The sequence below is a fragment of the Rhinolophus ferrumequinum genome, chromosome 12 (genome assembly GCF_004115265.2).
Source record: "Rhinolophus ferrumequinum isolate MPI-CBG mRhiFer1 chromosome 12, mRhiFer1_v1.p, whole genome shotgun sequence".
In the NCBI taxonomy this organism is placed as follows: Eukaryota; Metazoa; Chordata; class Mammalia; order Chiroptera; family Rhinolophidae; genus Rhinolophus; species Rhinolophus ferrumequinum.
In genome coordinates, this window is record NC_046295.1 from 78,981,621 (window position 1) to 79,004,187 (window position 22,567).

The 22,567-nt window shown below is 48.1% G+C and overlaps 1 protein-coding gene across 3 annotated transcripts in view; it reads left to right on the forward strand.

Annotated features, from left to right (window-relative positions):
• ABL1 (ABL proto-oncogene 1, non-receptor tyrosine kinase) overlaps positions 1–22,567 on the forward strand; it is a 118,301-nt gene that overhangs the window by 91,830 nt on the left and 3,904 nt on the right. For all 3 annotated transcript variants that reach the window (XM_033122466.1, XM_033122467.1, XM_033122468.1), the window contains exons 4-10: positions 5,687–5,959; positions 13,557–13,641; positions 14,219–14,396; positions 16,167–16,351; positions 18,512–18,664; positions 19,886–19,975; positions 20,347–20,511. In XM_033122466.1, coding sequence (XP_032978357.1) covers positions 5,687–5,959; positions 13,557–13,641; positions 14,219–14,396; positions 16,167–16,351; positions 18,512–18,664; positions 19,886–19,975; positions 20,347–20,511 — 1,129 coding nt within the window. The remainder of the gene's footprint in view (positions 1–5,686; positions 5,960–13,556; positions 13,642–14,218; positions 14,397–16,166; positions 16,352–18,511; positions 18,665–19,885; positions 19,976–20,346; positions 20,512–22,567) is intronic.

Here is a 22,567-nt window from a genome sequence, read left to right on the forward strand (position 1 = left end):
AGCCTGCTGTAAAGAAAACATATCACTACCTAATACACTAGTAACAAGGTTCGTGACGCCCTGCTTTTAATATATGTAATGCACTCTGATATTTTGTATTCCATTCTGTTCTGTTTCATTTCTTAAAAAATTCTGGTCATAATCCACCGAATTTATTTCATTGGACCCTTTGTGGGTCATGCCCTGCAGTTTGGAAATACACTGCACATACTTCTTTGTGCTCAGCGGCGTGTGTGCAAGATAAGTTGCTAGGACTGAGTGATGGTTGTGTGCGTTTCAAATCTGTGTAGCTGTTGCCTGGTTCCCTCCCACAGAAATTACCCAAACGTGTTTTCTCACCAGCAGGGTATAAGAGTGCATGTTTTTCCTCACCCCCATCAGCAGTGTATTTATCAGAGTTGTAAAAACATCTGTCACTAGTAAAGCTGCCATCTCATTGTTCGATATGCAGGTGTCATATTTTGAGTGATCCCTGTGTCATTTACTAAATTCATGTTTTCCTACAGATTCGAAATGCACCAAATTTACACATATATTTAGGTCTGTTGATCTAATTTCTGTTCTCTTCCATTGGTCTGTCTATTATGTCAGTACCAGACTTTTAATTGTTACAGCTTTACAATATGCTTTAGTATCTAAGAAGACTAGTCCGCTCTTAATCTTTTTAGCATTTTTATGACTGTCCTCACACATTCATTTGTACTGCGCAAATGCACACACATGTATTTTTCATGTTCTTATCTGATACTGTCTTTTTCCCCATGTGTCACAGTCTTCTGCCTAAGTCCTGTCGCCAGTATCTGATGCTTCCCGTCACTGCAGATGTATTTATACCAGCACTGCGGTTTGTACGACGTACCGCACAGTCTGATGTTGATGTGTGACTAGAGATCAGCCTTATTTATCAGCTTGCTTCTCAGCTCATTGTTCTTAGCCCAGATGTGGAGCTAGGTCCTTCCATTCTGCGGGGTGGTGGGCCCTTTGAAACCTTGCCTTCAGACCGGAAGGGTGCCTTTTCAGTGAATTAGACAGCAGAGGGCACCACCCCTCGGGAGCGATTTCCAGGAGCTGACCCGGGGTTTCCCATCTGTGCCATTCATTCAAGGCAAGCATGCAGCTCATCAGCTGAGGTTTGTACTGGACAAGGTAGAGGTCTCTTCCCCTGGATTTGTTCAGTCCACATTCTTGGAACAGATGCAAGCAGGCATGATCCCGCTTGACAACTCAGAAGGAGCAAGGCCTGCATGTGGGATGCATGACTTGTAGAATTTGAGAGTCAGCCAATGAGGAAGCCGACCCCTCTGTCTAAAAGCTGGTGTGTGCTGGGGCTCCTTTCACTCCGGGTGGAACTCAGGGAGTTCATTTGCTCAAGCACTGTCCACCCCCGGGCAGCTCGTCAGACAGTTCTGGGCTTCTCGCCCTCCTCCCTCCCTCCCTCCAGCTGTCTGAGCACCTGGAGCCTCCTGGGCCTACAGGGTCATCGGGCAGACCCTCTGCAGAGGCTCCTGCCTGTGTTGGGTGGGAGCACATTCCAAAAGGAGTGGAACAGTGTCTGCATGGGGAGGTACTCCAGTGATGCAGGCGACAGCCTGGCACTGAGGAGCTGCTCCAAGCGGAGCTTTGAGGGGATCCTTTTAGGATTTCTAAGGGGAACATTTAAGGCTGGTAGGAGGGACAGGCTGGGGTTGAAGAAATTTAGTTCTTATTTTCAAATGAGCTGATCTTTAGAAAAGAAGTGAATTTAGAAGATTCTTCGCTAAGGCCCTGGTGTACCTCTCTCCCTGTGTCCCTGAGCTTCTGGCAGCAGTTGTCACCAGTCAGCCAGTCCAGGACCACCAGCTCAGGGCCCGTAGCCAGGACTGGGGACTTTAAAGCTGGACTCCTGAAAGCGCCGCACTGGACTCTGAGAGTTTCCCGGGAGTCCTGTCTGAAATCTGCAGATGCCCTGGGATTTGGTTGTCGTTCTTGAATGTCTTCCCAAAATTTGCAATCCTTTGTCAGCATAGCAGAATTCAAGACTGATTTTCTCCACCACCCCTGCCTAAATCGTTCTTAGTTCTTCCGATTTTGGGGTCCACACCTGATTTACTTCTATGAGATGCCGCTGTCAAGTTCCACAAGTCCTAATAGCCCTTGTGGAGTCTTCCCTTTTCTTCAAAGAGATGCCCAGCTGACATTTTCACAGTCTGCTGAAGTGACAGGTTTAGGTTGACAGGAATGGAATTTTGTCTTAGGCTTTAGCAGAGGTGGCAGGGTGGGCCAACTGTATAACCTCTTGAATTTTGAGATTTGCCCTCCCTGGCCCAACAGGTTCAGGCATCTGGGGGAAAAGCCTGCTAGAACGTGGCTGACTTCCCTTGTTGAGGAGACTGCGGGCGTTATTAAGTGCTGCTTAATTATTAAGTAGTGCTTTGCTGCTGGCGTGTGAGACGCTCTCGGGGGAACGGCGCTCCTGGCTCAGCAGCCTGTAGGTAGTACGTCCACGGTGGGACTCCAGGGTCTGCGGCCGCTAGTGGGCACACAGGTCCAAGCTCTGATAGGCCTGTGGGCATGGCTGCCAGGAGCAAAGCCTTTTCTGTTGAGCTGCTTTGACAAGGCCTGTCCTTTGGGTTCCTGCGCAGTTAGAAAGGCACAGCCCTCACTGAGCACCCAGAGTGTTTATGGAACCAGGTACATGGCATTATGACAGGCCACTCATATCGCTAATTTCACTTTCTCCTCGGAACACACCAGGAACTCCTGAGGACGGTTACCCAGTTCACTAGCAAATGCTGCTCAAAAACTGGAACTAATCAGAAGGAAGCCACCAGACTTGACTGTTTGAGGATGGCTGTGCAGTGCATTTAAGGGAAAGTAGCGTTAGTATTTAATAAGTGTCAGTATATAAATTTTGTGTTGGAAGATGAACTAAGTCATAGGGTCTGTGGATTTAATTATTGAAAAAGATAAAGTTTGCCCATTCAGTGAAACCATCCATAACTCTGAAATCTCTAACTGGGGAGCCCATGAAGGAATCAAATGAGACCAGGAGCAAATTCTCCATAAACGAGGGCCTGGGAGGCGTTACCATTGTGTCCGGTTGAAGGCCCATGATCTCTGGGCTGGGGACAGTAGGTAATGAGCTTCGCTCCCCGGTGGCCAGCCCTGGACTGTGCCTGTGCTTCCCAGGGTGGGGAGGGCTCTGATCCAGGGAGCAGCTTCTGGGAGCGGCTTTTCTCTCTTCTCACCACTCCTTGGCAGGGAGAGCACCCATCGGCTGAGCTGGAGCGTGGTACCAGTGCAGTGAAGTCCTCGGCCAGCGGGCAGCGGGCAGCCTTTTGCAGACGGGGCGGGGCTTGGGGGCTGTCCCCGCACCCCACCCACCCAGCCTTTGTGAACTGCACTGGTGAGCGAGGGCTGTGTGTGCTGAGGGCAGGCTGGGTAGTGCTCACTTCCGCTCCCTCGCCCGCCAGCACTCGCGCACGAATCCAGGGGCCTGAGCATGACACGCAGCTCGTCCCTAGAGCCGTTCACCTGGAGGTGTCTCCTCAGGGCTCTCCACTGTAAACGGGGGCCTCCCGGTGGACCGCCTTTTCACCCGGGTAGGGCCTGCCACTCGGAGGGACAAGTTCCTCCGGCTGTGGAGTCTGCGCACAGCTCTCAGGTCACTCAGCACTTAGGGTAGTAGGATCGCTACGAAAAGACTGTCAGTTATAAAACCTCTGAGCCAGAGTTTGCTATTGGCTTGCCTGACTTTTAACTGTCCATGTGTGTCATCTCCCCAGAACAGAGAGAGAGAGAGAGAGAGAGAGAGAGAGAGAAAGAGAGAGAGAATCTCCTTGTTAATGAATCCTGCTTACCTTCTTGAGGGTTATAGAAGGTATCAACTTGTATATGTTGTTATTTCTCTCTTTTAAAATATTCTAATTACCTGATATTACAAACATCCAGCAAGTAATGGCATCCACCATAACCAGCAGCCATGGTCTTGGCCCTGCCATGCGTGTTTCAGGCTTTTTCTTCCTTTTTTTTCCTTAAAAGTAACGAGATGTTACACCTACAGCTGACTGACCCTGTGCCTTTTTCTCCTTCCTGCCCTGGCCTCACCAGTCTTCTAGATCTGTATTCCTCCTTACCACGTCTTTGCAGTTTGGGCAAGTCTTATGAACACCTAGTCGTGCTTTTAAGTATCCTTTCCACCTGCAGTGATTGTTGGCTGCCCTTAGTGAGCCAGTAGATTCCATATGTGCCTGAAGCCCACTGTCCTGTGTGGATTTTATTTTATTTTTATTTATTTATTTTTATTGGGGAAGGGGAACAGGACTTTATTGGGGAACAGTGTGTACTTCCAGGACTTTTTCCAAGTCAAGTTATTGTCCTTTCAGTCCTAGTTGTGGAGGGCGCAGCTCAGCTCCAGTTGCCGTTGTTAGTTGCAGGGGGTGCAGCCCACCATCCCTTGCAGGAGTCGAACCGGCAACCTTGTGGTTGAGAGCCCACTGGCCCATGTGGGAATCAAACTGGCAGCTTTCGGTGTTAGAAGCATGGAGCTCTAACCGCCTGAGCCACCAGGCCAGCCCATCCTGTGTGGATTTTAATGTGGAATTGTTTTTGCATAAAAAGAGAAGAAAAATGATAGCTGTCCCCATCCACATTGCGCCCTCTGTCGTGTGCTCCTTTCCCTTCTCTCGTCTCAGTTGGTCCGGACGAGAACTCCTTGTGGAGGGGCTTCCTGCACAGGTGCTCACCACTGTCCATCTCACAGGAGACTCATGTGCGTGTGTCTGAAAACCCTCTTCCTGCCTTCCCGGCCATGGAAAAACCTGGATGGCCTTGGGCAGCCCTCCAGCCCCTGCTCTGTTCCTGGAGAGCACTGGCCAAGGAACCACGGGGTGTATTACTGGGTCACGGGGTGTACTGCAGGTCTTGATCTATGATGCTTCTTAGCTCAAACCAAGAGAGTAGGAATGAAAAGGAGATTTGTGTGTTTAGTCATTTTTTATGAGTTGAGTGATTTTCATATCAGATCATTTTTAGTTCTAGATAATTATATAATTATAGGTAATCACGATACGTTTTAGTAACAAGCATAATCATTTTTTAAAAATTTTTTCGCAATCGCAAGTAATCATTGAGCTCTGCTCTTCACTAATCCACAACGATTATCGAGTACCCTTCTGTACTCATTTCTTGTTCTCAGTATTGGGGCTATGGGATAAAAACAGCTTAGGGCTTTGCTCTCATGAAGCTGAGGTTCTAGTAGGTGGAGATACAGTGATCGAGCTGATAAACGAGGAATTATCAGTTAGTGGTGAGTACAATGCGGAGAAGTGGGAGGTGATGCTGACGAGCGCTGGGTGATGACTTTTGACTGCTGGTCAGGGGAGATGTCCTGGGCAGTTACACTCTGCTCAGCACGGTAAGAGGGCAGCAGGCGTGTGAGGATTAGGTAGGTGGAGCATTTCAGGCAGGGGGAGCTGCAGGTGCAAAGGCCCTGAGGCATTTGAGTGCATCTTTTTGCTTTAGCAAGTCCATTACAGCAGTAGAGGAGCACAACTAAGTGATTTTCTCAACGCTTGGGCCTGGGTGGAGAGACGTGTATCTGAGGCTTCGCTGTGCATCGCGTTTCGTTAGCAGCAAAGCTGGTTCGTTGGCGTTGTTTGCGTTGGTGTCTGCTCTGTGGCCTGAAGGCTGTCCCTGTTTTCCTCAGCTCTACGTCTCCTCAGAGAGCCGCTTCAACACTTTGGCCGAGTTGGTTCATCATCACTCCACTGTGGCAGACGGGCTCATCACCACTCTCCACTATCCAGCCCCCAAGCGCAACAAGCCCACCGTCTACGGCGTGTCTCCCAACTATGACAAGTGGGAGATGGAGCGCACGGACATCACCATGAAGCACAAGCTGGGAGGCGGCCAGTACGGGGAGGTGTACGAAGGCGTGTGGAAGAAGTACAGCCTGACGGTGGCCGTGAAGACCTTGAAGGTAGGCCCGGGACCGCCTCGAACAGTCCGGCGTCCGGGTAGGGCCACCGCTGCTCCCGGCGCCCCACTGTCTGCTGCTGGGCAGGTAGCGGCCTCCTGCACACAGGCCCCAGGGCTTATCGGGTCCGAGGAAATGACTCTCCAGTCTTTTGTGTCTTTGGACGTGTTGAGTTCTTCTCATAATCTCAGTGTGTTTCCACATCGGGTGAGAACTGAGAAGTGCTGTGGTTTTTGGTGTGAAAAGATTAGTCATTTGGAGAAGTTTTTTCATTCTAGGGCAAGAGTTTTTTAAAGCTGTGGGTTTCCGTTCTGTTTGTGTGGCACTTGGATCACTTCCGACTGAGAGTTAAGAGAAGGAGGGAAAAAAAAACTTTGAGTTTTGAAAGCAGGAGATTTAACCAAAAAGCGCTCAGCTCTTCTGTGGATTTTTGTTGGCAGATTTGAAATGCAAGTGCTGCTTAGTTCCTAGCAGGTTCCTGTTCTTTGTATTGTGTGTCCAGACTTCTGGAATGAAGCAAACATTAAGGCTTCTTACTAACTCAGATCAGCCCTTCCCCCCTTCTTTCTTGTTATCTGTGACTTGCACCCTCGCCACTAATGCACAGTGTTTGTGGTTTCCAGGCGCTTTGTTTTTCTTTTGAAGTTTTCTTTTGAAGTTCTGTGAAATCTTTAGGACGCCAAGGGAAGGAGTTTTAGTTTGCAGCCTTCTTCAAAATGTGATCTGCGCTTTACCTGTGGTGAGAGTGTCCCCTAGTGTTGACCTGCGTTATTTTCACTTGTTTTAAATGAACTGGCTGTGTCAACCTGTGCCCAGACATCACGAGATGAGCCCGTATGTGCAGCTTTTAGAAAAGAAAAAGAATGAAAACATCTACTGTTGGGGAAAATGGACTCAACTGTGTGTACACTTCTCAGAAGTCGGCTGAGTGCTTGCTTTGAGTCCAGTGCAGCCAAATCGCTCCTCTTTTAGGGGCTCTGGTGCTTCCCTGATGGCTCCTCTCAAGCACAGCAAAATGGGAAGTATGCTTTCTGGCTGATATAAAGTGACACATTAGAGAAAAGGTCACCTTCTTTAGTCCTAGAAACCCAAAGTGGCTTCCTGGCACTGTGTCTCTTTAGATTGGTCCTTGGGGCATGACTGACATTTATGTCAGGGGGCCGTGGCTTGGGGTCACCTTGAGGACTCCTCGACATTTTCCAGATAGGATTTTTTTTTTATTTAATAAGCATTTATCGAGTTTCTCACTTCTATTTGCCAGACCCTGGGCTTAACACTAGGATTGTGAAAATGAATTAGTCAGAGTTTTTGACTTCAGGCTAGTCTAGGTAGTTAGAATAGTCTAGTTAGCAGTTGATAGTCTGGTTAGTAAGAGAAATAGGCAAGTACAAAATCATGGCAGTGCAGTATGACGAGGGCCACGTTAGGCATGAGCTTGGCACTGTGTCACCTCACAGGAATGAAAGGGGACTGGTGAGGTCTGCTTGGTGGGGAGAACACATGAAGGAAATGGTGAGTCGGGGCCGTAGGAGGAGCAGGAGTTGGCCAAGGGAACAGACGTCAGAAGAGAGGTGGAGGGCAACGAGGACACAAGGCACAGGCGTGAACCCAGCTGAGCAGCTGGGGGTTTTCCTGGAGGCAGTGGGGCTCATCAAAGGGTTTGACGCACCGGGATAAGATGATACCGTGTTTCCCCGAAAATAAGACCTAGCCAGACCATCAGTTCTCATGCGTCTTTTGGAGCAAAAATGAATATAAGACCTGGTATTATATTATATTATATTATGTCATACCTGGTATTATATTTATGTTATATTATATTTATTACATTATACTGTGTCTTATATTACTTTTTGCTCCAAAAGACGCATAGAGCTGATTGTCCGGCTAGGTCTTATTTTCGTGGAAACACAGTAGGATTGGCGTTTCCCAAAGATGGCTACGTCGGTGAGCCTTAGAAAGAACTACACATCTGTTGCCCCTCCTCTCACAGAGGGGGTGGGCACAGGGAGAGGCGTGTGACCAGGCGCGGTCACCGGGCCTTGACTAGCTTGGGAAACCGTTAAAGGCCTACGCGTCACCCACTCATTTGCCAGGATTTGCAAAAATAGAACAAGGAAGAGTAAACGCACAAAACACACTAGATTTCAATCCAGGCAAGGCTCGTTTGAAAACTAAAAAGAGATTAAGTTTGTACAACATGAAATGTGGGGAGAACCCAGCCCACTAGCTAATGCTGTGGCCCTGTTTTCTGAACGACTGAAGAAAGAGGATTCCAGAGGTGGGACCTCCTGGAGCTCGGTGGCGGTGGTAGCGGTGGTGGTGGCGGCGATGGTGGCGGCGGTGGTGGTGGCAGGGGTGCTGGTGGTAGTGGCAGTGGTGGCAATGGCTGTGGTAGTGATGGTGGTGGCGGTGGTTTTCTGTTATCAGTGAATCAGAATTATCTGGAAGTGGGTGCCTATTAGAATATCCTTCTCTAATGATGTGTTATTAAACTTCTTATATACTTCTAATGATTTTCCCTAAGATCTTTATTAATTTATGGTCCCAAATTACAGGATCTAGTTTTGTGGAATTCTCTGAGTGGCTAATTAGGGAAAGGGGAGTGTTTCATTTTCTAGAGGTATGTTAACCCAAAATGTGGTGCTAAGGAACTCTTAAATAAATAATTTATCTTTCTGCCTCACCACTCTGCACAAAAACCATCTCTATGATATGTTCCCCATTTGTCAGATAAGATTACTAGTATTAGTGTGTTGGACATTTATCTCCACTACAAAAGTTGAGAACTTTGAGTTGGGTTCTAAATGACAGTAATGGCTTACATTTATTGAGCTCTTACTACATGCCTGGCAGAGTTCTGAGTGCCTTACTTAATAGCATCTCATTTAATCCTTACAACAATCTCAAGAGAAGGATAATAATATTAGCACCATTTCAAGGTTGAGAAAACTGAAGCACAGGGAAGTTAAGTAACTGGCCTGGTGTCACACAGCTAGGAGAGGCAGAGCCAGGATTCAAACCCAGACATTCTGCTCCTAAGCCTTATTATTAATTATTATTATTATTATTTATAATAATAAAGGTTCTTATTCCTCATATTTCCTGAAAAATACACATAAACCACAGTTACGTATCTTAAAAATCACTTCTTCCCCTCTCCCCTTCTCCGCCATTTGCCCCCCTCAGAGTCTATAGCTGTGATCTACCTTGCTCTTCAAGACTCCTTGGGAAACCCGTGCAGCTCCAGCTCCAGCTTTCGTTTGCTCAGCGGTTCTCACCAAGCACCTCTTCACCTCTCCATGCCAGTCCTCACTGGGCACCTGAGTCTCGGTCCCCTCCTGCCTCCCTGTCCTGCCTGTTTTGCCTTGCTGGCCCCGCAAAGGGCAGTGCCAGCTCCTCCTTAGCCAGCAGGGGGAGCAAGGCCGGACTTTTAACCGCGACTCCATATTGACACTAGGCAGCATTGGGTCCACACCTTCAGGGCCTAAGACCCGAGCACAGGAAAAAAGGAGGTGCTAGGCTGACCCCTATGGATGGGGAACTGGAATTACAGCCACGGCCCACTGATGGGGACCTGCTAGTTTGAATTTTGACAAGAGTCTGTAGGTCAGAGGCTTAGCTTTAGCCCTGTACTATCTGTGTTAAAGGATGTGCCCAAGAGAACCAGCTGTCACGAACCAGAAGCCCCAAGTTTCACATGAGCTATTCCAAGAGTTAGTTTGTGAGTCAGTTGTTTTCTGTGAAGCAGTTGTATGAGTAGTAGAATTAGCAAAGACCTGCTGTTAATCTAGTTGTGGCGCTAAGAGTGAATCGTAAACTGACAAATTTACCATTAAAATAGTGGAAAATTATGTTGTTATAAAATTTTGTCTTAAATTGTACCCAATTCTTTACCAGTTTTCAACTGGGTGATACATGCACAGTCTCCTCCACCCTTGATATGTGTCCTTACAGAAATAGTCCGTGTGTGCATTATTAGAAGCACATGGCAGCATGCTGTGGACACTGGTCTGTAGCCTACTGTCCACTGACTGTATCCGCACAGCTGTTCCTTGTCGGTACACATAAGGTCGCCTTGTTTTTATGTGGTGGATGTCAGCATGTAGCAGCCCTCTGTGGGCATTTGCGTTCTTCCCAGTGCGTGGCTGTTACAGAAGTGCTGCAGGGATTCTCCTTGTTTGCACACAGGGGACAGTGTCCTGGAGGGCCAGCACTCAGAGGGGAACGACTGCGTCAGGGGCCGTGTGTGTTTGTCGTCTTCCTCACACTCCCAAAGCCTCCCAAGGAGCTCGTACCTGTCTGCGCTCTGCCGCGCGTGTTGGGGGAGTGCCTGCTTCCCGTCCCTGCACTGACACAGTGTGCTTTGCTTTGGGGTTTATTTTTGTCATTTTCCCCCAGGAAATTTATTGGCAAGCTCAGAAACGAGCAGAGAAGGAAAGGTTCCGTGACAGCACTGACACTAGACCGGCCCACGCAGTGGCCATGTGACTACGCGGGGGGTGTGCACCAGGGAGAGGCCACCATTGCCGTGTGGCACTTGCTGTTACACTGGGTTCTCTTCTGGCTGTGCAGCGAGACCCAGCTGCCGTGTTTGGGGACCAGACTTCTGGGGGCTCCTCTGTGAGGTGGTTTCTCATATACTTTTTGCTTGAGCTTCAGGTCCCACGTCTGGCTTGTGAACCACCTTCCTCAGTCCAGCTCAGAAACTCTGCCCCCTCTCTCCAGTGTGTTTTTAAACACGTCGGACCTTGGTCCACCTGATGGGTGAAGGGTGGTACTTCACTGATTGTAGCCTTGCTCACCTCGCATTTGGGTAAGAACCAGAAAAGTGGAAACTAGGCGGGAGCCCCGATCCAGGGACATGTGTCCTTGCTGAGAGGGAGGCAGCGAGAGCACTGAAAGCTATACAGTGACAGCGGGATGCAGAGCCAGTTTAAGAAACAATGCTTGTTTTATGCTGTTGAATACCTGCTGTTGGGGGTGAGGCCAGTGAGCAAACAGGACGAAGCTGGTTAGAACAAACTTGTGAGATACTGAGTCTACGAGAGTATATCTGTGAGAAGGACCAAAAAACAGTGTTAAACACCAGCCTGTCTGTCATACAGGCAGTCTATTCCGTCTGCTTCTCGGGAGTCAAGGTCACCTGTCTTAAGAGTAACAGTGAGTTGCACTGACGGGTGCTGACCGTGGTCTGAGAACTGCTCTTAGCACTCTGTGTGTGAGGCACATACTGCTCTTCTTTCTGTCTTGTGGATGAGGAAGCAGGAGTTCAGAGGTACCCTACCCTGTCTGTGATCTGTCCTGTAAGTAAGTTGGTTCCACAGCGGCAGAGCTCGGTTGGCGTGGCTCATAAGCCGTCCTCAACCTCTGCTGTACCAGCCGAGACGTTCACCCGCGTCTGGCCAGTGACCCGTCTCCCTCTCTGAGACAAGGCTGGACTTCACAGCTTTTACTCAAAGTTTGCCTTCACCCTAATTAATCTGAATTAGTTTTGTTTTACTACGTAAATAGAAGAATTCTCTTCAAAAAACTGATGGAAAGTTTTTAAATGAGAGTAAAGGCATGTAACAGGATGGTAGCATTTGGAATATTTACAGTTTAACACAACTACAAATGTAGTAAGCTGTTCGTATTTTAAATAATAAGTTGAACCAAGTCTGATTCCAGCAGGGGGAGACAGGTTCATTCACACTGGTTGTCCTGAAAGAAAGAAACAAGGAGTTATTTATACTGTCACGTGTGTGTGTGTGTGTGTGTGTGTGTGTGTGTGTGTGTGTGAAAGAATGAAAAGGACAGAAAGAGAAGATGGATGCCTTGGAAAACTGTATTGTTCTTTTCGCATGTCCAAGCCTCTCAAGATCTAGAGTATGGTTCTTTTAGAGAAGTGTCAGTGGCTATAAGACAGATGATATTTCTGAAATGACATCACTGTGCGTAGTTTGTATGGTGCTCTAAAAAAAAAGAAAAGAAAAACTCCACTTGTCTAGAAAGCTTCGTTTGAGTGCTACTTTTTGAACATGTTATTGGCGAAGCAGGGTTCTGGAAGCCCGTCCTTACGTGTGCAGCATGGACTCCCCCGATTCTGGCAGGCCTTTGACATTAGCGTGTCCCCCTGGTAAATCAGAGCACTTCACGGCCAGAACGGCACGGCCGGCTGAGCATATTACGGAGCAGAGAGGACTCGGAAGAATTAAACAGCCAATGGCGTGGCGGTGGCGGCAGTGCGGCCTTTCCCCCGTTCAGCCTGACACAGAGGCTACCGACGAGGTTTAATTGACATTAAGAGCCGCTCGCCATTTTTAAAGAGCAGTAAATTGTTCCTGAGTTTCGTCTCTCAGAGCCCTAAGCAAAGGCTGCCACGTAACTCGTTGGTCATGCTTGGCTTGTAAACATGATTGGCCAAAGCAAGAAAGCGCTCAGTGAAGGTTGACTTGTCCTCTGGAAGTCTTCCCTCAGATCCGCGGCCAGCGGCGAATGCGGCAATCCTGGGCAGTTGTGCCGTAAGCACACCTTAGAGCCTGGTCGCCCCGAGGGGCAGGTCCCACATTTCAATAAACTCGATAAAGCTTTCTTCTTGGGGGAGGCTAGTTTTCAAGACGTTCACTCCCCATCTCCCATACAGTCTTTCTCTTCAGACAATTCAAACTCCCTGTGGAAACTTGAAGGGTGGGCTCTTGCCTCCCTGGTGGGCCTTTGTAGCCAAGTTCTCACAGCAAACAGATCGTGTCATTTACCGCCACCCGCTTCCTGTTTTGAGGGTCAGTTCAGAGGACAGTGGGTCCTTTAAGTCAAAAAGAGGTTTACCCGATGTAAGCCCCAGCAAGGCTCTTGGATCACAGGGCCGGCCAGGCGACTCAGCACTCCGGACGGGAGCCAGGACTGGACGCACATGAGGACATGTACAAATGCCACCACCTCGGCTCTGGCGTCTCCCTGCGAGCTTGCTGCTGACGGTCCTTGTGACTCGTGTTAGGGGAGCTGCTGGTGACAATGATTTTAGAATCGGAGTAATTGACCTGACAGTGGTGACGGCTTCATTACGAGCCCCATGGCACCGTGTTCAGCTGCTCCACGTCCTGTTTCTGCCATATTTTGAGGCGTCATTCTAATTTGGTAGTACAGTATGTTTTTGTGTCACCAGGGTCTCTTCCCTTAAATCGGGTACATTTCAGATTCTTCAAATGATTTTTTGTTTTATGTCACGCATTTTAAGACCCCTCGGAAAGCAGCCGTTCCGGAGGGAGATCGTGGTTTTGCCTGCACTCATGTCCCCCAGCCCCACAAACTCCACAGGTGATGGAACAAATACAGTCTGCATAGCAGCTGCCACCAGCCCGCCGCCAACATACAGGCCACCCTTGCTGTATTGCCCTGGGTGAGAATTCAGAAGTTCAACACCTAAGGGTTTGAGAACTCATCGTGCCGTTGAGGCAACGATTGGCTGCCATGGAACCCGCCCAGAGTGGTGTGGTGGCCAAAACTGTGGGCCAGGATGCTCGTTGGACAAAGCTCCAGTTTGTATTAACCATTCACGCCGTGTACTTTTCCACGTAAACAGTCCTTGCTGAAGTAATTTCACTACCTTTTTTTCCTACAGGAGGACACCATGGAGGTGGAAGAGTTTTTGAAGGAAGCTGCGGTAATGAAAGAGATCAAGCACCCTAACCTAGTACAGTTACTTGGTGAGTGCGAGGAGCTCGGAAGGGGGGGCCTTTGCATTAAACCCGCTGGGGTGATCCAGGTGCTGTCAAAGAGGAGATGGCTGCCTCGCTACATGAATTCTTCTCATTTGGACATCTGTTCTCTACTAACATTCAGCCCTCGGTAAACGGAGGTGTGTGTGTGAATTTTATTACTTTAATACCTACAAGCATCAAATGCAAATCTCAAATTGACTTCCGAAACTTAAGAATTTTCAAGAGTTCCTTCACTGAAGTGATTCTGGAAGTAGACAGAGCCATCAGACATAAGCCCCGGGGTAAACGAACAGTGATTTAGGCCATTTGATGTGTGCCTGGCCTTTGCTTCTGAACTCGGTGGCAGCCTCTTCCTGTTTAAGTTCATTGGCTTGAGAGGAAGAAAAGAGCAGGCCATGTACCACCCCCTGTCTCCCCCCCCAGAAACATCATCTCAAGTCACAGGTGCTTGGAACCGTCTTAGCACTGAGTCCAGGGCTTGGGGGCAGAGTCAGATCCATTTCAGAAGCCTTTTCCTTGAGGTCCAGTCCTTTCTGATGCCTGTGCTGTGTCTCGTTGGCAGGGGTCTGCACCCGGGAGCCCCCGTTCTATATAATCACTGAGTTCATGACGTATGGGAACCTGCTGGACTACCTGCGAGAGTGTAACCGGCAGGAGGTGAACGCTGTGGTGCTGCTGTACATGGCCACGCAGATCTCGTCAGCCATGGAGTACCTGGAGAAGAAAAACTTCATCCACAGGTAGGAGCCTGCCGAGGCCGCCTCCCCACAGGGCCCCGGCACCCTTCTGTAAAAGGCCCCACCTTGAGGGGTGACCGCTCGGCCTCTCCCTTCAGTGCTGGCAACATGTTAGGTCTGAGACAAGAGCGCAGCGGTGGGTTCCGACGTGGCCAGCTCTGGGTGTGTGTCTAGGGCCCAGTTCAGCCAGACCTAGACTCTGGACACAGAGCAGGCAATCCTGGGGGAGAAACAGTCCGCTTCGGAACCATTCTGGACTAAGGGGCATACTCAGTGTTTCATACAAGGAGTCGAGTGCTCCTTGTTCCGCCGAGCCCAGCCGGCGGGCGCCGTAGTGACCTCTTCCCCGGAGCGGGTGGCCCTGCCCTGACACACGGCAAGAGCGGCCAGTGCATGGGTTTCGGTTTTGTGCTGCGTGTTTTTTTTCTCCCTTCTCTTTATTATCATTTCATTCTCCACTTAACTTGCTGTCACCGGCCTCGGCAATGTTTCCACAATTGGCAGAATTGTGTAGATGCGGCTCTAAGTGAAGTGTCTTTGCTGTTTCAAAGCCCGGAGTGTTGTGACCTTCAGGTGCGCCACAATTATCCTGGTCTTCACATTCTTTGCTGGTGGAAATGGCTTCCTAGCAGAGTGACAGCCTATCCAGGGCAGAGCCTGTGGGCTTTGCCAGAGTCGTTCATACAAGACATTCTCTCTGCCACCACTGTGACCTTTCCTGTCCAATTATCTCGACTATGAAACCTGTACATGAGATTTCATAGTGGGGAATAAGAGGAGCACGTGTGAGATGCTGGCGGTTCCTTGTCAGACAGATTCTCTGCGCTCCGTGGGAGCTCGGTTCAGGCGCTCCTGTCACTCAGGAGAGCGAACCCTGTGAGGCTGCAAATTGAGATTTCTTGACTTCCCATTTGCCTCGCATGTCTAGGTCCATTCCCTCTTCATCCGGGCAAACTCTGAATGCTTTACCAAAATCCTGTTAGGCACAACTCTTGTGTATTTAATTTCTCTGATTGCTGATGCTCAAGCTGTCGTCTGCAGCCAGCGCCTTAGCTGCTGCCTCTTCTCAGTCCTCGGTTCCTGTTTGCCTTGTGAGTTCATGGTTAACGTTCATGACCGAAGATTAGACTCCTACCTCCCTGGTAGAATCAGGAAGCGAGAGAAGCTAATTAGACAGGAGCAATTCTTAGGATACATTTGGATAAGCATCAGGAAGAAAGAGGAAAGTAGGAAACACAATTTGGGTGAAGAATGCCGTGGTCTTTGTTCCCAAGTCTGGAGAGGACAAGTGGAGATTCCCTGGGCTGTAAGTTGCCCCCGGTCGAGGACTGTCCTATAAGTTCGTTCCTGGTTCCTGCGTAGAGTAGCAATAACCAAACAGACGCTTAGATGACACTTACTATTTTCTGGGCATCAGTTGAAGCACTTTACATATTAATTAGTTACTACTCACAACAACCTTAAGAAGTAGGCGCTGTTATTCTCATCTTCATTTTACGGATAACATAACTGCATCTCAGGGGAATTAATCTGCTCCAGGTCACAGGGCCGGGGTGCCGGCTCCCAGGGCCACCTCTGCTGCTGTCAGTGCGCTGGGAGCCCAGGTGGGTGCTGAGGGATGGGCGCTGCTCCCCGGTGAGGAATTAACATAAGTTTCTGGGGAACCAGGCTCCCTTTCCATTGTCAGTATTGCACCTTTCCCCAGCAGTGGTGGGTTTGCAAAGCCGGAAAGCTAGCCAGGAACTCTCATGGATGGACTTTTTCCTTTCCCAGAGATCTTGCTGCCCGAAACTGCCTGGTAGGGGAAAACCACTTGGTGAAGGTGGCTGATTTCGGCCTGAGCAGGTTGATGACGGGGGACACTTACACAGCCCACGCCGGGGCCAAATTCCCCATCAAGTGGACTGCACCCGAAAGCCTGGCGTACAACAAGTTCTCCATCAAGTCCGACGTCTGGGGTAAGGGCTGCTGCTCTGGCCTGTCTGCCGGCCCAGGGTGGGACCCCCTTTCTCCGTTTTCCTGTTTCTCCTTTGCTTTTCTACTTCATCTTTCATTCCTTTTATTTTTCATTACTTAATTCTTTTTTGTTTCTCTTTTGTTTGAATATCTTTTCTCCCGTTTTCTCTCCAAAATGAAGTAAAAGCGATCTTTTTCTTCCGAAATAATTCAGATTAACTTTTTTTTTTTTTTTTAAACTTACCATCTTTGTCTTCATTCTCAGTGTGCTGCTTGGGTTTGCGGGGGCAGCTGGCCGACCCTGCAGGCACCCAGAGGCTTCCTCTAATGCACCGAGTGCTGTGTAGTTTGGTTTGGGCTTTAATAGGGCCCTGAAGCTTCATGTGACCGCTTTTTATTTTTACTTTTTTAAAGAACTTTTTATTATGGCAAATTTTAAGTGTATATATACTAAGGAAGACAGTTGCCTGCCGAGCTTCATGCACGCATCACCCAGCTTCCCTGGTCATCGCCTCGTGGTGCCCTTGTACCCTCTGTGCCTTGCTCCCTCCCCTGACACTTATTTTGAAGCGAATCCCAGACATCATACTGTTTTGTCCATAACTATTTCAGTGTGAGTGTCTTAAAGATGGCGTTTTTAATTCTCATAACCACATTGCCCCTCCTCCCAAAATGGACAGTAATTTGTGAATATTATCAACTGTCTAGTTCGTGTTTAAATTTCCAGTTGAATCAGAAAAGTCGTACTTTTATTTTACAGTCTGTTTGAATTGAGATCCAAATATGGTGTACACAATGTGATTGGTTATGTCCCTTAAGACTCCTCTAATCTGTAACTTCCCTCTCCATCTCTTTATTTCCCACGCTGCTTATTTGTTGAACAAATCTTGTCATTTGTCCTTTAAAGTTTCCCACATTCTGGATGTTCATTGTATCCCCGTGGTGTGATTTAATATGTTCCTCGCTCGTAAGTATCTCAAGTAAATGGGTAGTTGTATCTAGACAGCTTAATCATATTCAGGTTTGACTTTTTTCCTTTTAGTTAAGAGTTCTTCATAGGCGGTGGTGAGCTTTTTCATCAATATGTACATAATGCTTGATTTTTCTCTCTGTTTTTAAATAATTTTAACAGCTATTGATACCCAGCACCTAGATCCACTAATTTCTTAGGCATTGCCAAAGGGTAGTTCTCTAGTTCTGTCATTTCTTATTCATTGATTGGCTTAATACTTCTATAAGAAGAAACTTTACCTGACCTACTGTTTGGTTACTCAGGGGTACAGTTCATACAGGAAAGGCAAGATAAGTGTTTGCTTTCCTGCCATTATTTACCAGTTTTCACAATGAGTTGGTTTCTTAATACCTTCCAATGATGACCAGTTAGATTTTTGGTGGTGGTTTTTTTTGTGTTTTTTTTTTTATATTATCATGAATGCTCATATATATAATGCGTTTAGATATATGTGATGTGCTTTAATTCACGGGCAGATGTTTTCCTTATTGGTATTTGTCTCATCTTTGACCAGTGGGAACTTCACGTTGCTCCTGGTCCTTTGGACAGGACCCCTGTAGTCTTCGAAAGCATCTGTGCTGTCTGTAATGATAAGATACTCCAGTGTCACCCCCTGCCCTAGACCTGAACCACCCATTTCTCCAGGAGCCTTGCTTCCTTCAATGGGGTCTGGAGTTTCAAGGCTATACTCTGGGCCTTCAAAACTTTCAAAGATTTCATAAGATTTTAATGAAATGTTTCGAGTTGGGAGGGGCTTGGAGATAATCTCCGACGCCCAGGAAGGAGAAGTGGCCTGTCTGAGGCACAGAGCCAGTGGGTCACAGAGCTGGGAGTAGAAGTGGCCTCCTAACTTCCAGCCTTAGATTCCCCACCACATGTCCCAGCAAGACGGTCACGTTTCCTGAGAGATCTGGAGGGGCTGATCCGCCCCGTCCTCTTCTCTTCCAGCGCCTTCTAGCCTGTGGCTGTGAGCACGCTGAAGGTGGCATTCTGTCTGTCCTGGGCTGTTGGTAATTAAGAGCCTGGTAAAATGTCAGTGCCTGGCCTGCTTCTGAGGGTGTGACTTCTGATATCTGCCACACAGGTAACCAATTGTAAATGCAGCATAGTTCACACGTTTTGAAGAACCTTCCTTTCTTTGTTCTCCTAGCATTTGGAGTGTTGCTTTGGGAAATTGCTACCTATGGCATGTCACCTTACCCGGGAATTGACCTGTCCCAGGTGTATGAGCTGCTAGAGAAAGACTACCGCATGGAGCGTCCGGAAGGCTGCCCGGAGAAGGTCTACGAACTCATGCGAGCATGTGAGCTTCCCCCGCCAGCTCTAAGTTATACGTGGGCTTTGTAAGACACGCCACTGCAGCAGTATATGCGTAAAGTAGGACACTGAAGTATTGCATTTCCCTTCTTCATTCCCAGTCTTCAGGGCAACAAATGGAACCGTTTGGTACCTGTTTTCCAGACTTTTTTCAGTGTTTCTATACATCTTATTTATACATATATTTACGTGTGAGGGTTTTTTGGTTTGTTTTTTAATGCAAAATTGGGACTGATGGATACCAAACTTGGATTTCTTATTAATAAATATAAATTCCTTGGATTTCTTAATAAATACAAACATTCTGCTGTAGTAGGTAAATACTCCAGGGGACGTTTATCTCGTTGGTTTTATTACACATATGAAACCATACCTGCAACTTTTTTTGCACTTAGCAGTGTAATAGGCATATCTTTCCATGTCCATAATTCAAAGAAATCTCTATCTCTACTTATCCCCCTCTCACTCCACCCCCTCTTATTTTTGTCTAGCTATTTAGCATCCCATTAAATGGTTTATTCATTCATCCAGTCCTCTTTTGATGAACATCTGGTGGTTTTACACGTTCGTTTGGGTTTTGCCATTAATAAGCAAGGCAGGAATAAGCACCCTCATACATACATATACCTCTGTGCATTGTGCTGATATTTCTAGAAGTTGAACTGTTGGCTCAAAGGGCTGTGTGCATCTTACATTTTGATCAATTTTACCAACTTGTTCTCCTGAAAAGGTTGCACCAGTTTATCCTTCCACCGCAAGTGTGAGGACTGTGTCCTCACCCTCCCTGGGCTCCATCAGTCCTCAGTCCTCATCTTAATCTTGTTTTGATTCGCGTTTCTTTACTGATGAGGATTTTGGCCTTTGATAACCATGAAGTAAGGGTCAGATAGAAGATGAGCTATTTGGCTTAGTAATTTTCTGCACTTGATAGAGTTGGGTTGGGAAAGATATATTTGTAAATGCAGTCTGGCTGTCAGCGTCTCTGGGGTTTTACAGTCCATATTCCTGCCAATATCGAAAGTCTTTTCAAATTTTTAATGTCTATAATAGGACGCAGTGGCATTCATCACTTTAGCTTGTCACAACAAAAGATGGGTAGCAGGAATGGAGTGCTTCTTTCATTTCTCGACTTTTCCTTGAGAATGGCTAGCCCCACGCTTCTTAGCCAGGCTTCCTAGAGGGTCTGACTCAGGTCTCACCTGTCCAGGTTGGCAGTGGAATCCCTCTGACCGGCCCTCCTTTGCTGAAATCCACCAAGCCTTTGAAACTATGTTCCAGGAATCCAGCATATCAGATGGTAAAGTGCCCATCCTTGGGGTGCCTGCAGTGGGGTGAAAGGTTGGGGTAGGAGGGATGGCTGTGTGGGATTCCAGCTCTGGTCCTTTGGTTCACTTCTGGGTCGAAGTGCGTGGGCCAGCAAGTTACCTGAGACCAGAAACCTGGGCAGAGGTGTTGAGTGTGGAGCTCTCTGTCTTTTATAGCCATGCAGAATTCTGAAAACTACCAAGTGCTGTTTCTTCAGCATTTGTATCTCTTTTCTGTAACTGTGTAGGTGACTACTGTTACTTTAAAAAAAAAAAAGGAAACCAACATACCAACATGACAGCATTACTGATGGCTGCTGCTTTTTGTGTTGTTTTTGTGTGTGTGTGTGTATGTGGTTCTTAGAAGTGGAAAAGGAACTGGGGAAAAAAGGCATGCGAGGGGTTGCAAGCACTCTGCTGCAGGCCCCAGAGCTGCCCACCAAGACAAGAACCTCCAGGAGAGCTGTGGAACACAAAGACCCCACCGACGTGCCCGAGACACCCCACTCCAAGGGCCCGGGAGAGCCTGGTATGTCTGCACCCCACCCCCACTGCAGGCTCAGGGTCAGTGCCCTTAGGGCCAGGGTGGCAGACGGGGAGCAGTGCGCGCAGCCTGCACAGAAAGGCAGGCAAACTCCCATTAGTTGTCCAGCGGTGGAGAAGGTTCTTCTCTCCCTGCAGCATCCCACCCTCCCTCTGGGAATCGTTAGGGGCCATTGGCTTCAGCAGGTAGTTCAGTCTGATGGGCAGAGGTGCTTCTGAAACGCACTGAGAAGGAGCCCACCTTTTCACGTGTCACTACAGCGCTGTGGTTGGTGCTCGTGCAGGGCACATACAGCAGCAGTGAGTATTGAATCAGGCGGAGAGCAGCTTGTTGTGGAAGCACTGCCAGGAGCAGCTCACTGGGACTGACGGGACCCAGAGACACCTGTGGCCCAGAGCTGCTGTCCTCTGGGGTCTTTGCGAAGAGCAAGGCAGAGGGGGGTGGTTCGGGAGAGGTCTCACAATATGGTCAGGAATCGTAATAGCGAGCACTGGTCTGGTGCTTCCTGTGTGCCAGGCTCTACTCGGAATGAGGCGCTGTGATGGAGCAGTGGTCCCCTGTCCCCCCAGAACCCCAGAAGTGTGGGTTCTGCTGCAGACCGGCTGAGGTGGGCCGGCATCTGGTTTGTAGGGGCTCTTAGGGGATGTTCTGACTGACTACAGCCTGAGTGGGAAGGGACAGGACGAAGCGGGAATTAGGGATGCTTAACCACAGCAGGATCTGGAGGCACAATCCCCAAGTTTTTCATCATATACTCGTATTAATAAGAAAAAGTTCAATGTGCAACCTAATATATATTGGGGGTGCCAAAAAAATATACAAGCGGACTCTTTGGTCAACGTTGCTCCAGCAGTAGTTCGCCATAATCAGAAATGTCTGGACGCTGATGGGAACCACTTTGAGCACCGCTTGTCATTGCAGAAGTCACACGTGACTTGTGTTCATCTTTTGTTATGGGTATATATTGAGTATTACAGTTTTAATAGTGTTTCCTTAAAATGTGTATGCATTTTTTTGGCTCCCTCTGTATATCGTATATACATGTACTACTGCCCAAATATACTAAGTGTATTATAAAATAAACCAAAAATATATACTTAAAAGGTTTACATAAGAAATGTCTGCAAATTACAATGCTTTCTTTCCTCACCCCTCTGGGTCACCTCACTGGAGATGCCATGGCATATAAACTACCCAGGACCTTGGCCCCTCCGTCCTTCTCTTAGTTGTCGTGATTCAGGTAGTTGAGCAGTGGAGAGGAGGAGAAGCCACTGTGGAAACTTCGGGCTTATTAAAAGGCCAGTGACGAGCAGCCATGTGGGTGTGTGCCCATCAGTATTCACCCGAGGGGTGTTTGGTTCTAATCTCGAGGTGAGCCGCGGTGTCAGCTAGCTGACTGGCGCTGTGGTAGAGCTGTGCACGATTCGTTACAATTTTACCTTCTTCCTCTGGCTTAAATTGTGGGGCAGTCCCCGCTTTCCCTGAGTCAGATGTCCTGCGTGCCGCCCGATATTTTGATAAATGCCCCCTGGACTTCTGCTCTGAGTTACAAGGTGTGACAGAAAATCTCCCCTCTTTTTGCAGCTGCCCCCTGAGAGAGAGGTCTGTCATTCACTAGCAGGGAGCTTGGCAACACCAGAAAGATTTCTTAGAGCTATTACTCATATTTAATGATTTAAAAACTGGAAAAGGTCACCCCTTCTTGTTTCCCAAGCATAATGGCCCAGTGTCACTGCACTCTGTGGGATGTGTCCCGTTCCCTCCAGGTCACACCCTGTAGAAACCACCAGTTGGCTGGTCTGAGAGGCACAGGTTATGACCCTTTGCTCGGCCGTGTCATAGTTTTTACTCACAAGATAGTGAGGGGACTCTGCAGATATAAAGGAAACCAGTGCAGGGGTGGGGGAGACGGGGACGTCCCGGCTTTTTGTTCTGCTGTCTTCAAGGAGAGAGACCTAAGCTCTTCCTAATAAGAATACTAACAATGACAGCAGTTACTGAGAAATTCTGTTCCAAGAGCTGTGACAGATGCCCCACGTTC